The following is a 17,914-nucleotide window of genomic DNA, read 5'->3' on the forward strand; positions in this document are numbered from 1 at the left end:
CTATCTCAGTATGCTAACTTTACAGAAAGGCTGTATAGTTTGATTAACTTGGAATCCCCATCGATGATGTCACTGGTAGGCAGGTTTCTGAAGTGTCCCCAGCCCACCAATGAGACACAGAGTGAGTAGACAGACATGGTGCTTAGAATGAGCATTAGTGAGGACCAGTGGTGTAAAGTTACTAAGTACATTTACTCAAGTACTGTACTTGAGTACAATTTTGAGGTACTTTTACTTTACTGGAGTATTTCCAATTGTCTATACTTTTACTTCTACTCCACTACATCTCAGAGGCAAATATTGTACTTTTACTCCACTACAATTATTTGAAAACTTTAATGACTAGTTACTTTCTAGATATAAATGATTAGATTATAAAACATTCATTAACCACTTTAGCCCTATTTTATACCTAGGCTATTTGAAAATAGCCGATCTACAAGCTCACAACGCATCGCATTGCGACGCGTTGTGAGCTTGTAAATCTGCTATTTTCAAACATTTTAGTACTTTTACTTGTGATACTTTAGGTACATTTCGATACCAATACTTTTGTACTTTTACTCAAGTAAATTTTGAATTCCGGACTTTTCTTGTAACTTCTAAATTGGAGTATTGATACTTTTACTTAAGTAAAACATTTGAGTACTTTTTCCACCACTGAGGACCAATTATATGAATAAGGTTAAAGATGGGTGAAGTTCTCCTTTAAGGCCATTCTATGTATTTCTCCACATGTGGGGTGCTCCGCGTACTTGTTGATTTGCTGACATGCCTCTGCTATTGACAGAATACTATTGACTGCATTCCTAAACATTGTATTTTGTAGAAATTGCAGAAACATGGGATTTACTTTGACTTTGTTCTTGTTTTGTTTGGCCAGCCTATTTATTATTGTGCTTTGAGAAAGTGACCTCTGCAATACAGATGAAGAGATGTGGAGTTTGATAAACTAATGTTCTATTTCTGAAAGAAGTCTGTTTAGTTCCTTATCGGCGCTGTCAGGTGCAAACCTTCCAAAACTGTTACTTTTCAGGAAATGGAGGACAAACATGTGTTTCCAATGGATCCAATATAGTTGTTATTTAGTCACAAGACCACCAATACTTTTCATTGGCTCAATATTTATAAAACCCACACACACTTAACCACTTCTTTAAAAAAAAGCTAAAATAGTAGAATTTTGCTACTTGCGAGGGCATGAATCTCTTGGTCATAATCTTGGTAATACTTTTCATTGGTTTATATTTATAAAATCCACAGGCACACTAAACCACTTTCACCTTCAAAATATTACAAAAACTCTTATTGAGCGACACTGTCATACGACTAAGTAGCATTAATTCATGAAACAAAACAAAACATAAACAAGTTGAAACATGGAGATACAAGGTTTCTGCCCAGAAGTGACAATATTCATTTCTAAGATGTTTCTCTTCTTCCCTTCGGTGCTCAGCCAAGTTCATCCACCACAATGCACTTATTAAAGTTGTGAGTGATATTATTAAAGTAAGTGTTACATACAGTTGCTCTATGTTGTGATAGTAATCATTGTTATAGAGTGTTTGTTCAGTAACAGGAGTCTCCATGTCTCTGTCAGCTCTTTAATGAACACAATATATGTTCAGGTCATTACAACAATTTCATCCAATCAGGAGAGAGGACTGATACAGGATACAGGATAAACAAGTGAAATTGGACGTGATGACTCAACAAAATGAGCAGACAAAAGCTGATAAATGGGTACTCTCTCCTGATTGGATGAAATGTGTAACCCACCTGAACATTTTGTTATGTATATTAAAGAGCTGGAGAGGCAAGGAGACCCCTGTTACTGAACAAACACTCAATGATTACTATCAGAATATAAAGCCTTAACTTTTTAACAAAGAAACATAGTTTTAACCAAACAAAATACCACTTACAGCACCTTTAAGTCTGATTTATTAAACTGTTGTATGACAGCATATAAATTATAGCCAGGTGGTCATTATTTAGCCTGTAATTTGCTATTGTCATAGTTGTTTTCTAGTTAGATACTGCCAGTTACACAGCAAAACCAGGAGTGTCCATTAAAATGGACCCTTTATGGGTCAATTTGTACACGTTCAGAGTTCAATTAGCATCAGGATTTCACTGTGTACACGCCCATACTTTAGGCAGTCCAAAAGAGAATGTATATCATTATTCAAAACAAATGTAAATGAGAAAGGAGCTGTGTATTTTCTATCAAAAAGTTATTATGTTGCATTGTTTTGTAACGTGTGTGTTTTCACGAGTCCCAGAAGCTATAACGCAGTCTGTTGCAAGATGTTTTCTCATGTAGCCCTTCTCTGTGTGTGTGATAATGTAGATACAATGCCTGACCTAAAAAAAGATCATTTAAAAGACCTTTGTATGGTTTGTTTTTAGTAAAGAACTTACTTCCATGCTCTGTTGGTGTCTTCAATCATTATGATCTGGACTGTTTGATGATTCAATAGGGTACTGAAGTCCTGACTTCACTCCCACTACCCCTGGGACACACAGTTCTTTTTTTTTATTGGAAACCTCATAGGCAAATCTTAAATTGAGTCATATAAGTGTCAAAAATCAGTACTCTTTTACTGAAGTAAAAGTATACTGCAATGTAGAAATACTCTGTTACAAGTAAAAGTCCGAAATTTAAAATTTACTTGAGTAAAAGTATAAAATGGACTTAAAGTACCAAAAGTATAAAGTACTCATTATGGAGAATGTCCCATTTCACAAGTTTTCGAAAGTATAAAATGTAGACAAATCTTTTGAAAATAGCCGATCTACAAGTTGGTAGATCGGCTATTTTCAAATGGCCAAAATGTATATAGGGCTGAAGGGGTAATGTATGTTTTGTAATAATAATAAAAATCTACAAAGTAACTAGTATCTAAAGTTTTCAAATAATTGTAGTGGAGTAAACGTACAATATTTTCATCTGAGATGTAGTGGAGTAGAAGTAAAAGTACTGACATTTTTTAATACTCCAGTAAAGTAGAAATTCATCAAATGTGTACTTAAGTACAGTACTTGAGTAAATGTACTTAGTTACTTTCCACCACTGCATTTGATAATGTCTGTGTTTGGAGAAAATGTGTACTTTTTGGCCGTCAGTTGATATCCATAATGAGTAAAATGTCCGGGGTGAATGTTGATCACCAAGGACGTTCACCCTGAACAAGGCATAGTCCCTCTGCACTCAGACCACACTCACCACTGTGAATCCCTCAAACAGAGGAATCTCCACTGCATCATTTCTGCTAGTGGGGGACTGAGTTCACGCTCTCCCCTTTATGAGTGTGTATGAAAGGAAGAAATGTGTTTCTCCTATGCTTCTCTTCTTACTAAAGGTTAGATGAGAACATGTTTCAACAATGTCTACAAGTGCTGTAGATGATGTAGTATTCTGTTATCACAATTCATAAACCAATGCTTATTCATTCACTCCAGCTCATTTAGATGCTTTATTTGTGTCACTATATGTGATGTGGGAGAAGCCAACTCACCTACAGCTGAGCTGACAAAGAAACAAGCATGATCTGTTTTAACTTCAGCCACGCCTAATATTATGTGTTTTACTGCTAGAGCCCCATTTTCTTATAAGTACATCTTATCAATAAGTGTGTTTGCAATGCTATTATTATTACGACTTATATAGCCTTTGATGGAGTTAAAACTGTATGTTTTGTGGACCAGATTGATATGATCTAGAAATATCAATCTAACCAGTCAAATGAATATAGTGATGTCTTTTTGGGCCTGTACTTCAGTCTTTTAAACATGCTTTTTGTAACTCTACTATACTTTCCCTACCAAGGCCATGTGGCTGGCTCCATATTTGCTATCTGGTGCCGGCTCCATATGTTTCCAATCAATAAAAACATGTCTTGGTCAACGCCTTGTGCTTTAATGTCAAATGGTGTGTTTAATGTCCTAATGACCTGTATCTCTGTACAATGACCGATATCTCTGCATGACCTGACATCGTCACTAATTCCCTTTGTCAGCTGTCATCCTGTCACAGATAAAACCGAGCACATGTCCCTATGATATCGAAGGAATGACTTGTTTATGGAACCGAGAATTGTACACAAGGACACCATAAGATGAACAACAACTTATTATTATGACAGCCAGACGCCTGTCCATCCTACGACTCCATCCTACGTCTGAGGATCTTAAAGCCAATCATGAGGATGCACCTATGTCTGATGTCATTGAAGTTCAACTGTGTATAAATGCCATTGTTTGTTATTGAATCATTAGTGTGTGATTGTTATTCTTGTCTGTAACTTGTAATGTCCTCTTTTGCACGCTCAGCAATACAGAATTGTTTCATCTTTGGACTTACATCCGTCCTTGTCTGACTCTCATTTCTTTATGTCGACTGGTCAAATCTTGGGGTCTTAGAACGAAACCATCTCTTCATCTTTCTTGGGCTCAGCCCTATTTATAGGGTACCTTTTTAACCCTATCAGCCTTATTCACATTTAATAAGGTTAGTAAGCATATTTTAAGGACTTTACAAGTGCCTTATCAACTGTTAATAGAATATAATAATTGTTTAAAAAAATCTCCATTTAAAAAAGCTGAGTCTTGTTTCCATTGTGGTCCACTTTGAGACATAGAACAACACGTGACAAACAACCATAAAACAAAGATTAGTTAATGGTAAATGTTAATTAATGCGTATTTACAAGCACCTTAATTGTTGATGGTATTATTATCAACATTCATCCATATTTGTTTGGAGCTGTATTTATAAAAACTCTTGTCATGTATTAAATAACATGTATAAACTGTAGGTACAGTGATAAGTTGAAACAGAGAAGAATAGCACACACTCAATGTAACTCCATTTATATACTTTTATTGATCAACATTTTGACAAGTGGTCTTCATCAGGGTGTGTAGAATGCTGTACAAACACTGACAGTGGTTTTGATGATGAAGGTTTTGAACAGTGGTCTTCATCAGGGTGTGTAGATCCCCCACCATGACAAGCACTGGGAATTGAAGAGTTATTTCTCTCTTTCTTAGGTAATATTTGACAATTTGGCCAACGTTTGACCATTTTTTTATGCAGAATGGTCAAAAGTAATTAGTTTGCAGATAAACTTACAGTTTACTGTATGTTGATCTGTTTACCCCCCCACCCCCCACTCCTAAAATAAAAAAACATCATTGGGGGACCCCCCTGGGGGTCCCGACCCACAATTTGAGAACCAGTGAGGAAAACGGCACAACACATGCCTGTGTGTGTGTGCCTGTACACCGCTTGACCTGGTGGTCCCAGCAGGTGGGCTCATAGAGGTATAATATAACTAGAGGGCGGATTGCCCCGCCCCCAGCTATCATTTCAATGAATGTGCTCAGTGGCGTTTTGAAGCACCCGGAAACCTGCCGGAAGTAGAATTATTGGTTCGATTTTGTATCCCCATAGAGTTATGAGCATGCGCACTAGTGTCCTTTTTGCGTTCTACGGCAGCCCGTGTGTCAAGGATTGAACGCGAGATATTTATTAAATACACTCGAGATGCATATTTATATGTAAATGCATATGTATGTATGTATAATATGTTTACATATTTATATGTATAAATATAAATATCTCTCAGTATGTTTTGCGCGTGCAGGTATTTCTCCCCGCCTGCAGTTCCAGCTTTGGCCACTGGGGTGGCAGCTTCAATGTTTCTCAGCAACTCTGGGGGCTTGGGTGGGCTGCAGGCCAAGCAGATCATGGTCCTCGTTGACACCACATTTAACCCTGTGTGTGCTGCTGACTTACTAATGACACACCTGCTACTGTGACTCTCCTCCCACATCAGCTCACATCACAGCTACACAGTTCTCACACTGATGTGTTGGACAGTTTTAGGTAATTATCTTACAGGATGTGTTGGAGCTGAGAACTGATAACTCCTCTTTGCATTCCTCTGTGAGGTTGTTGTTCTGCAACCTGAAACAAATGAATACAAGAGAATGGAGAATAGAAAATGATTATTTGTACATTCATGAAGAAAACTAAAGCTAAACACATTATTATAGTTATAACATATTAGAACTCAACATCACTATGAACTGATCTGAAAACAGAGTCTACCAGGAGTGTGTGTGTGCGTGTGTGCACGCGCGTGCGTGCGTGCGTGCGTGCGTGCGTGCGTGCGTGCGTGCGTGCGTGCGTGCGTGCGTGCGTGCGTGCGTGTGTGCATGTGGGGGTGCATGTGTGCATGCTTGGGTGTGAGAGAGAAACAGAGATTGACTGACAGACAGACAGACAGACAGACAGACAGACAGACAGACAGACAGACAGACAGACAGACAGACAGACAGACAGACAGACAGACAGACAGACAGACAGACAGACAGAGAGAGAGAGAGAGAGAAAGAAAAAAAAAGGTGAACAACATACAGAACAGAACAAAGGTACAGAGCATACACTGTAGGCAATGTTAGCCTCTGTCAGGAGGGGGGCAAGATTTTGTCATAGGGAGGGGGAAAATAGCTGATCTACATGCTCACAACGCCTCGCAAAGCGCCTCTTTCTTAGGTAATATTTGACAATTTGGGTGGACCTCTGTGTTAAATTGGCAATTTTTTCATTGGCTATGAAGTATACATGATTAGAACATGCTTAAACATTCAACAATTAAGGTCTAATATTTCTACAAATGCTACAAAACCTGTATATCCAGTCATTTTTGGACATAAACAAGAAGTTGAAGGATAAAATCAAGTCTGATAATGATGTACCGTGCATGTTCACATCATGTATAGCCTACTTTACATTAGCCTACATTTTTTCAAATATTACATTTTTAACATTTTGGACAAAACAGCCAATTTTACATCAAGGTGCCCAGATGTCCCTAGTGCCCACCTATCCTGTATTCTCTGTGAATAGCAGGTGGGCTCACAGATCAACACATTGTCAAGAGACAACACTATTAATCTACTGTCACCAGTATGGCTAATATAGTGCAAATACATCATCCTATATTATGAACACGCGCAGTAGAAAAGTAGGCTACTTAAAGGGATAGTTCACCCCAAAAAAATACTTTTTTTTCTATCGATTAGTCAACCATGGAGACTTGAATTCATGGATACTTTTAGTTTTTTGTCGCATTCCTAAGCCAATAATTTGATGACCAGTGGACCGGTAGGCAGCGGTTCCGGTAGGAGACACAAAGGAGACTCTTTGTGTCTCCTACCGGAACCGCTGCCGGTCATCAAATTATTGGCTTAGGAATCCGAGAACAAAAAAGAAGATATCCATGAATTCAAGTCTCCATGGGGTGACTATAATCGATAGCAAAAAAGTCATTTTGGGGGTGAACTATCCCTTTAAGCCAATAAAACAATTAAACTAGCAGACAGTTGCAAAGTGAGCAAAACAAACAATTTAACGAATAATGTAACATTCCATGTAAGTGTCAATCTGCCATCAAATCAGGAGAGAGGACTGATACAGAGAGATACATCTGAGAGAGAGAGAGAGAGAGACACACACACACACAGACACAGAAAGACAGACAGACAGACAGACAGACAGACAGACAGACAGACAGACAGACAGACAGACAGACAGACAGACAGACAGACAGACAGACAGACAGACAGACAGACGGACGTGATAAATTGAGACATTTTGTGGACAAACTACTACATTTTCTGTTTGACGAACATAAAATAAATATATATATGAAGTCGGAACAATTTGGAAGGTGAAAATGTATTAGTTTCATTAGTTTGTGTATTTTTGGACTCATTATCCATCACGTGATGTCAGTCAATTTGACTGGACCAATCTGCAACATAGATTTACAAGCCAAAGAAAAGACACCAGGGAGAGAGACAGACAGGCTTGAAGAAAAAGACAGGACTCTGACAAACTTCAGGACTACTTACTGGAGATCCACCAGTTTACAATGTGGACTCTTCAGTCCAACACAGAGACGCTTAGCGCCTGCATCGTGCAGCTCGTTACCGTCCAGGTCCAGCATGGTCAGACTAGAGGAGCTGGAGCTGAGAACGGAGGCCAGATCATCACAGCATCTCTCTGTGAGTCCACAGCTCCACAACCTGAATGGAGATGAACACAAGAAAATGTTATTCTGTCTTATTAACTGTCTTTGGTCAAGTCCTTTTTATTTGTATAACACATTTAACCCATTAAGACCTGGGACGCATCTGTGTCATTTTTAGATTTGAGCTAAAAAGAATTATTTTACACTTAAACTATTCAAAAATAGCAGATCAAGCGAACATTTGTAACTCAAATCTTTGCTTCTTGGGGGGGTCCCTGGAACAAAATATTTTGAGATGGGGGTCCGCGGCTAAATACATATACATTTTGGGGGTCCTTGAAATTAAAACGTTTTTTTTCGCTTTATGAGCTTGTAGATCTGCCATTACATTTATTTTTATATTTGTATACATTCTGTGTGATGAGTACTTTCACTTTAAAGGGATAGTTCACCCCCAAAATGACTTTTTTTCCTTTCGATTACACACCCCATGTAGACTTGAATTCATGGAGATTTTTTGTTTTTTGTTGCATTCCTAAGCCAATAATTTGATGATCGTCGGCGGCTCCGGTAGGAGACTCAAAGTGTCAACTTTGAGTCTCCTATTGGAAACATTAGCATCTTTCTGCTGGTCATCAAATTATTGGCTTAGGAATGTGACAAAAACTAAAAAAATCTCCATGAATTCAATGTTTCATGGGGTGTGTAATTGATAGAAAATAAGTAATTTTTTGGGTGAACTATCCCTTTAAGTATTTCCACCATGGCATGCATGCACAGAAACACACACACACACACACACACACACACACACACACACACACACACACACACACACACACACACACACACACACACACACACACACACACACACACACACACACACACACACACACACACACACCTAACTGACCAAAGGCCTGGGAAAATAAGATGTACTTCTTTTAACCACATTAACCCAGGAGTCCATATTTTGGTCACATGAAAATGCTCAATGGCCGCAGACCTCCATCTGAAAATATGTTGTGCCATGGACCCCCATACACGATTTATGTTGTTAAAGTTGCAACATGTTGTGAGCTTGTAGATTTCAAATAGCCGATATAGAGTTAAAGTGGTTGAACAGTTGTTGGTGCTATTATTATCACATTTTGATGCGGACCCCCTTGAACTACCTCAAGGGGTCCCCGGACCCCACTTTGAAAACTCTTGCATTATATAATGTGTCATGGTGGTACCGTGGTGGTCATGGAACAGGGAAAACTGCTACATTTTCAGTTTGGTAAACATAAAATAAATACATAAATGAAGTCGGAACAATTTGGAAGGTGAAAATGTATTAGTTTAATTAGTTTGTGTATTTTTCGACTCATATCCATCACGTGATGTCAGTCAATTTGACTGGACCAATCTGCAACATAGATTTACAAGCCAAAGAAAAGACACCAGGGAGAGAGACAGACAGGCTTGAAGAAAAAGACAGGACTGTGACAAACTTGAGGACTACTTACTGGAGATCCACCAGTTTACAATGTGGACTCTTCAGTCCAACACAGAGACGCTTAGCGCCTGCATCGTGCAGCTCGTTACGCCACAGGTTCAGGATGGTCAGACTAGAGGAGTTGGAGCTGAGAACGGAGGCCAGATCGTCACAGCATCTCTCTGTGAGTCCACAGTTATCCAACCTGAATGGAGATGAACACATGAAAATGTTAATCTGTCTTATTAACTGTCTTTGGTCAAGTCCTTTTTTTAATAACACATTTAACACATTTAAGACCTGGGACGCTTCTTGTCATTTTTAGATTTGAGCTAAAAAGCATTATTTTACACTTTGGCTATTCAAAAATAGCAGATCTACAAGCTCGTGGCGCGGCACCGAGTGCCGCGCCACGAGCTTGTAGATCTGCTATTTTTGAAAAATCAAGGAAATTTGTGCAAATCTTTGAATATATTTTTAAAGCGAACATTTGTAACTCAAATCTTTGCTTCTGGGGGGGTCCCTGGATCAAAATATTTTAAGATGGGGGTCTGCGGCTAAATACATATACATTTTGGGGGTCCTTGAAATTAAAAAGTTTTTTTTCGCTTTATGAGCTTGTAGATCTGCCATTACATTTATTTTTATATTTGTATACATTCTGTGTGATGAGTACTTTCACTTTAAAGGGATAGTTCACCCCCAAAATGGCTTTTTTTCCCTTTCGATTACACACCCCATGTAGACTTGAATTCATGGAGATTTTTTGTTTTTTGTTGCATTCCTAAGCCAATAATTTGATGATCGTCGGCGGCTCCGGTAGGAGAGTCAAAGTGTCAACTTTGAGTCTCCTATTGGAAACATTAGCATCTTTCCGCCGGTCATCAAATTATTGGCTTAGGAATGTGACAAAAACTAAAAAAATCTCCATGTATTCAATGTTTCATGGGGTGTGTAATTGGTAGAAAATAAGTCATTTTTTGGGTGAACTATCCCTTTAAGTATTTCCACCATGGCATGCATGCACAGACACACACACACACACACACACACACACACACACACACACACACACACACACACACACACACACACACACACACACACACACACACACACACACACACACACACACACACACACACACACACACAGGCCTGGGAAAATAAGATGTTCTTCTTTTAACCACATTAACCCAGGAGTCCATATTTTGGTCACATGAAAATGCTCAATCGCCGCAGACCTCCATCTGAAAATATGTTGTGCCATGGACCCCCATACACCATTTATGTTGTTAAAGTTGCAAGATGTTGTGAGCTTGTAGATTTCAAATAGCCGATATAGAGTTAAAGTGGTTGAACAGTTGTTGGTGCTATTATTATCACATTTTGATGCGGACCCCCTGGAACTACCTCAAGGGGTCCCCGGACCCCACTTTGAAAACTCTTGCATTATATAATGTGTCATGGTGGTACGGTGGTGGTCATGGAACAGGGAAAACTACTACATTTTCTGTTTGGTAAACATAAAATAAATACATAAATGAAGTCGGAACAATTTGGAAGGTGAAAATGTATTAGTTTAATTAGTTTGTGTATTTTTGGACTCATATCCATCACGTGATGTCAGTCAATTTGACTGGACCAATCTGCAACATAGATTTACAAGCCAAAGAAAAGACACCAGGGAGAGAGACAGACAGGCTTGAAGAAAAAGACAGGACTGTGACAACCTTGAGGACTACTTACTGGAGATCCACCAGTTTACAATGTGGACTCTTCAGTCCAACACAGAGACGCTTAACGCCTGCATCGTGCAGCTTGTTCCAGGACAGGTTCAGGATGGTCAGACTAGAGGAGCTGGAGCTGAGAACGGAGGCCAGATCGTCACAGCATCTCTCTGTGAGTCCACAGCGATACAACCTGAATGGAGATGAACACATGAAAATGTTAATCTGTCTTATTAACTGTCTTTGGTCAAGTCCTTTTTTTAATAACACATTTAACACATTTAAGACCTGGGACGCTTCTTGTCATTTTTAGATTTGAGCTAAAAAGCATTATTTTACACTTTGGCTATTCAAAAATAGCAGATCTACAAGCTCGTGGCGCGGCACCGAGTGCCGCGCCACGAGCTTGTAGATCTGCTATTTTTGAAAAATCAAGGAAATTTGTGCAAATCTTTGAATATATTTTTAAAGCGAACATTTGTAACTCAAATCTTTGCTTCTGGGGGGGTCCCTGGATCAAAATATTTTAAGATGGGGGTCTGCGGCTAAATACATATACATTTTGGGGGTCCTTGAAATTAAAAAGTTTTTTTTCGCTTTATGAGATTGTACTGTAGATCTGCCATTACATTTATTTTAATATTTGTATACATTCTGTGTGATGAGTACTTTCACTTTAAAGGGATAGTTCACCCCCAAAATGGCATTTTTTCCCCTTTCGATTACACACCCCATGTAGACTTGAATTCATGGAGATTGTTTGGTTTTTGTTGCATTCCTAAGCCAATAATTTGATGATCGTCGGCGGCTCCGGTAGGAGACTCAAAGTGTCAACTTTGAGTCTCCTATTGGAAACATTAGCATCTTTCCGCCGGTCATCAAATTATTGGCTTAGGAATGTGACAAAAACAAAAAAAATCTCCATGAATTCAATGCTTCATGGGGTGTGCATGTAATTGATAGAAAATAAGTAACTTTTTGGGTGAACTATATTTAAGTATTTCCACCATGGCATGCATGTACAGAAATACACAAAACAAAAACAAACACACACACACACACACACACACACACACACACACACACACACACACACACACACACTCTCACACACACACACACACACACACACACACACACACACACACACACACACACACACACACACACACACACACACACACACACACACGCACACACACACCTAACTGACCACAGGCCTGGGAAAATAAGATGTTCTTCTTTTAACCACATTAACCCAGGAGTCCATATTTTGGTCACATGAAAATGCTCAATGGCCGCAGACCTCCATCTGAAAATATGTTGTGCCATGGACCCCCATACACGATTTATGTTGTTAAAGTTGCAACATGTTGTGAGCTTGTAGATTTCAAATAGCCGATATAGAGTTAAAGTGGTTGAACAGTTGTTGGTGCTATTATTATCACATTTTGATGCGGACCCCCTTGAACTACCGCAAGGGGTCCCCGGCCCCCACTTTGAAAACTCTTGCATTATATAATGTGTCATGGTGGTACCGTGGTGGTCATGGAACAGGAAAAACTACTACATTTTCAGTTTGGTAAACATAAAATAAATACATAAATGTAGTCGGAACAATTTGGAAGGTGAAAATGTATTAGTTTAATTAGTTTGTGTATTTTTGGACTCATATCCATCGCGTGATGTCAGTCAATTTGACTGGACCAATCTGCAACATAGATTTACAAGCCAAAGAAAAGACACCAGGGAGAGAGACAGACAGGCTTGAAGAAAAAGACAGGACTGTGACAACCTTGAGGACTACTTACTTGAGATCCACCAGTTTACAATGTGGACTCTTCAGTCCAACACAGAGACGCTTAGCGCCTGCATCGTGCAGCAGCTTGTTACCGTCCAGGTGCAGGATGGTCAGACTAGAGGAGTTGGAGCTGAGAACGGAGGCCAGATCGTCACAGCATCTCTCTGTGAGTCCACAGTTCTCCAACCTGAATGGAGATGAACACATGAAAATGTTAATCTGTCTTATTAACTGTCTTTGGTCAAGTCCTTTTTTTATAACACATTTAACCCATTAAGACCTGGGAAGTATCTGTGTCATTTTTTTATTTGAGCTAAAAAGCATTATTTTACACTTTGGCCATTAAAAAATAGCAGATCTACAAGCTCGTAGCGCGGCACCGAGTATATTTTTAAAGCGAACATTTGTAACTCAAATCTTTGCTTCTGGGGGGGGGGTCCCTGGAACAAAATATTTTGAGATGGGGTCTGCGGCTAAATACATATACTATATAGAAGGTCTACACACTGTAACAATAGTAAAATGTGTGCAGTGATGCTGTAAATAATATCACTGATGTAGTGGATGATAGTCAGTCAAGTCATTGAGATTGAAACATTGAGATTTCCCTCTAAAATATGATGCAGTTTATCTCTTTCCAAGCTTTGCTGTTGTAGGTGTTGAGTGGCATATCAAACAATCTCCAAAGTCCTCGGTATACTAACGTAGTGAGCGTAAGAGTCAGATCACCTGGCTCAAGGGGCATTTTTCTAACAGTGAATAATTAAGTCCTTTTCCATTGCAGGAAGGGACATTGAGTGGAAAATGTGAAAGTTGAATTAATAATAAATTGCCTAAAATAAAAAAGGTATTTGTATTTGAGGTGACAGAGCACCTTCTAGATTTCCCGGAGCGCAGCAGGCAGGTTAGTCGTCAACATGTAACGTTGCTTGGTTGATGTAAAATATTGACAGATGTTCAAATCTGTCCCAAATCATCATCTGTTTGTTGTGATGGGCCATAATACTAATAGTACAACAACTAAGGCTAGTATTAATAATATGTATGAAAACAATAATTGATACAGTAGCAAAAACATAATAATGTAATAATATGTATATAGGCTGCACATAAACCAAGGTCTTGCTGTAATTTTGTTGCATTTATAATGACCATATGAAGTGTTTTGTGTTTAATATATTAAAGGGATATTTCACTTTCAAAAAAAAAATTGGTCATTTTATCGTCTACTCAGGCTTTTGTGAGCCCCCCAGACCGTTTTTAAGTTGCTTGATTCAGTATTTAAATATTTGATATTCATTTTATCAGACATGACCCATTCCTATACAAACCCATTGTAACTTCAAACTCCATTTTTAACATGTTAGATTCATCAACACCCATCCTTGGTTCTGGTGACTCACCCTGGCCTCCTAATATGCGAGGGGGCCGTGATTTTTTGATTACTTTTTTCATTTATTATTATTAATTTTTTTTGGAAAATGAAAAACAAATTATACATTACAATAAAAACATTCATTAATATAAATGAAAAACAATCATATATAACCCAAACAGATAACAGAACTACATTAAAGCAAGTCAAAATGTATACAATGACTGAAGGGCTTTAGAATGATTTTGACTGTTCTAATGTGTTGATATTGACATGACTACTAACTCAGCCTTTTTGCAGTTCCTCAAAGCTGGGATCAGTCTCCGACGCCCCTCCAAGGATGTGTTGAATGTGCTCAGCTTCAACTCATCCAGAACCTCCTCTGACATCTGCAGCATGTAGGCCAGAGCTGAACACTGGATCTCAGAGAGTGTCTCCCCCCTCTTGCTCTCTGACTTCATGTATGTTTGGATGTCCTGATATACTGACTGGTCCTTCATCTCCATCAGACAGTGGAAGATGTTGATACATCTGTCAGGAGAGGCTTCAGTGTTCATCTCCTTCAGGTTCTGGATGACTTTCTGGACGCTCTCTGGACTTTTCTCTGTCTGACCCAGCAGGCTTCGCAACAGGCGCTGATTGGACTCCAGTGAGAGGCCATGAAGGAAACGCACAAAGAGGTCAAGGTGGCCGTTTTCACTCTTTAGGGCTTTGCGCATGGTATATTTCAGGAAGTCATCCAGGGTCCGGACCTTTCTTAATTTCAGGGATATCTTCCAGTGAGCCAGGAATGTTTCTAAAACCTTCATCTTCCTCTCTCTGTAACAGTGGAACAGGTAAACTGCAGCCAGAAACTCCTGAATGCTCAGATGAACAAAGCAGTAGACGGGTTCTTCCTTGAAGCAATCACTGTCTTTTTTGAAGATCTCTGTGCACAAGGCTGAGTACTGTGGGGCTTCTTTAACACCAAGACCACATTTTTCCAGGTCTGTTTGGTAGAAGATGAGGTTTCCTGTCTCCAGATGTTCAAATGCTAGTCTGGCCAGCTTCAGAAGAACAGTTCTATCAGCCTGTGTCTCATACTTCTCCCCATCCCTCCTTGCCTGAACTAACAGGTAGTGGCAGTACATCTCAGTCGGGGTCTTGGGCAGCTCTCCTCTCTCGTCTGTCTTCAATATGTGCTGCAGAACTGTGGCAGTGATCGAACAGAAGACTGGGACTTCACACATGATGTGTATGCTCTTTGATGCAGTGATGTGTGAGATGATTCTCTTGGCCTGGTTCTCATCACTGAATCTCTTCATGATGTACTCCTTCTTCTTGTCATCACTGAACCCTTTCACCTCTGTCACTATGTCAACAAAGCAAGAAGGGATCTGTTTGGCCGCTGCAGGGCGTGTGGTTATCCAGATGTGAGCACAGCGAAGCAGCTCCCCTTTCATCAGGTTTACCAGTAGGACCTCCAGTGAGGTGAGACCAGAGCAGTCATGGTCAGTATTGAAGTCTAGTATCAGCCGACTTTCGTCTAATCCTTCGAGGATGAACAAAAGTTTGAAGGGACTCTTGTCGTAACTAGAGATTCCTGACTCTTGCAGCGTTGTGAAGATGTAATTAAGAGCCTCTTCCGGGATGCATGTGGCTGCGCTGATGCATTTGTGAATTAGCTGTGCCAAACTAAAACTTTTTCCATGCAGCAAATTTAGCCGGCGGAAGTTGAGCACAAATATGAGATGGGGATGTTGCATCTCTGTCGTTGCCCAGTCAGAGATAAACTTGTGCACAAGAAAGGTTTTGCCAACTCCTGCGATACCAATGGACATCACTGTTCTTATGTGGATGTTTTGTCCAGAAGGTGAATTAAAGATTTCACTGACTTTGATCTCCTGGCCTGCGTTCTTCATCCCCATCTGTGTGACCTCATGCTCACTGCTGACCTCTGTGCTCTCAACTTGTATGACGCTGACATATGTGTAGTTACCTACAAATTCCTGCTTGTCCCTCACTTGGACTGTCCCTTCAGGTACACACGCAAAGGGGACCTCAACTTTTGTTTTGAACTCTTTTTGGTAGAATGAAATCCGTTGTTGTTCACTCCCTTGTGTTTTCACCAGCAAATCTGTAAGAAACAACAATTCCTTTTGTTATTGATAGACATTGTAGAAATGTTTATTTTAAGGTCATGAATAACAAAACAAACTCCAACGCCTGTTATTTTGAATTGTGTGTGTGTGTGTGTGTGTGTGTGTGTGTGTGTGTGTGTGTGTGTGTGTGTGTGTGTGTGTGTGTGTGTGTGTGTGTGTGTGTGTGTGTGTGTGTGTCCGTGCAGAAAGTGAGTGAATCTATGGGTCCCTGAATGTATTGAAATAAATGGATGAATGTTTACCATCGTTTGGACTCTGAGAGGAAGCTGCACTGCTCCCTGGAGTATCTGGTACATTACTGACATCTAGGATTACAGGATCACACACACACACACACACATTACGATGCATGTTTGACGATACGATACAAGGGCGATATTGCCGCATTTAGAGCGATATTATAGGATTAAGTGAGTAATTTAGCCAAAACTTATTTGAAATAAATATCTGGATAAAGCAGCATTTGTGTTGCTGATAAGATTTGTTATACTGCTTAATGATCTTTATCTTAATATCTTAATAGCAGTCTTTATCAATACTGCTATTGATCCTTTTCTATTATTTGATTTAAAGACAACAATAAAGTTTTAACGTGACTTTATTGCTTTTATAAATGAATGACATTTAAATCAGGGCCTCCGGCAGCAGTGCTGCAATATTTGCCACTGAGCTATTAGAGCCTGTCTGCCTGTCTCAGGGAAGAAATCAATTTTGACCTTCAGGCATTTGTTAACCAGTCGTGTCAAACCAGACACATGATCTAAATGTTTCAACAAAAAGCTGGGAGACCAAATACAACCACCCTAATTGTATTATGTTATGTTATGTTGTATTAACATACTAACTAACATTGCAATCACTAAAAAAGTTACAACTTTACATACAATTCATTACAAGGAATGTGAAAGCAAGTGACACATTTTGTCATTTGGTAAAATGTGTTTCAATCTATTAAATTTAAATCTATTCCTTTCCATCATTTTAAAGCTGTGAATAAAGAGTTTATTACAATTCTCCATCATGCTAAAGATGCTATTAGACTTTCTTACTCCCTCCCATCCTGTCAAAGATTGAATAAACATGCTTATACTGCTTTCAAGAGTAGTGGTTCTCAACCTGTGGGTCGGGACCACCAGCGAGGTCCCCGGATGATTTTTTTGGGGGGGTTCCCTACATGACAGTAAAGTAACAATTTAAGGACAGCTAAGACCTTTTTAATACCTAAAAAATAAAATGAAATGAAAACAGACCATTACTGCATCAAAGGTAATCAACGAACTATACTATAAAAACTGGTCAAACATTGATCAAATTGTCAAATAATATAAGAAAGATATTTTT

At 39.2% G+C, this 17,914-nt stretch overlaps 1 protein-coding gene across 1 annotated transcript in view; it reads right to left on the bottom strand.

Moving 5' to 3' along the window:
• Window positions 1–16,907, bottom strand: part of LOC308087214 (NACHT, LRR and PYD domains-containing protein 3-like) — a 126,955-nt gene extending 110,048 nt beyond the window's left edge. Inside the window, exons 1-6 of the mRNA XM_080430928.1 lie at window positions 16,816–16,907; window positions 14,718–16,548; window positions 13,068–13,244; window positions 11,276–11,449; window positions 9,559–9,732; window positions 7,927–8,100 (exon numbers count right to left, since the gene is read on the bottom strand). Coding sequence (XP_080287054.1) covers window positions 7,927–8,100; window positions 9,559–9,732; window positions 11,276–11,449; window positions 13,068–13,244; window positions 14,718–16,339 — 2,321 coding nt within the window. The 5' untranslated portion in view covers window positions 16,340–16,548; window positions 16,816–16,907. The remainder of the gene's footprint in view (window positions 1–7,926; window positions 8,101–9,558; window positions 9,733–11,275; window positions 11,450–13,067; window positions 13,245–14,717; window positions 16,549–16,815) is intronic.
• Between the last annotated feature and the right edge of the window lie 1,007 nt (window positions 16,908–17,914).

Source organism: Gymnoscopelus braueri (genome assembly GCF_963280865.1).
Source record: "Gymnoscopelus braueri genome assembly, chromosome: 6".
NCBI classification, from domain to species: domain Eukaryota; kingdom Metazoa; phylum Chordata; class Actinopteri; order Myctophiformes; family Myctophidae; genus Gymnoscopelus; species Gymnoscopelus braueri.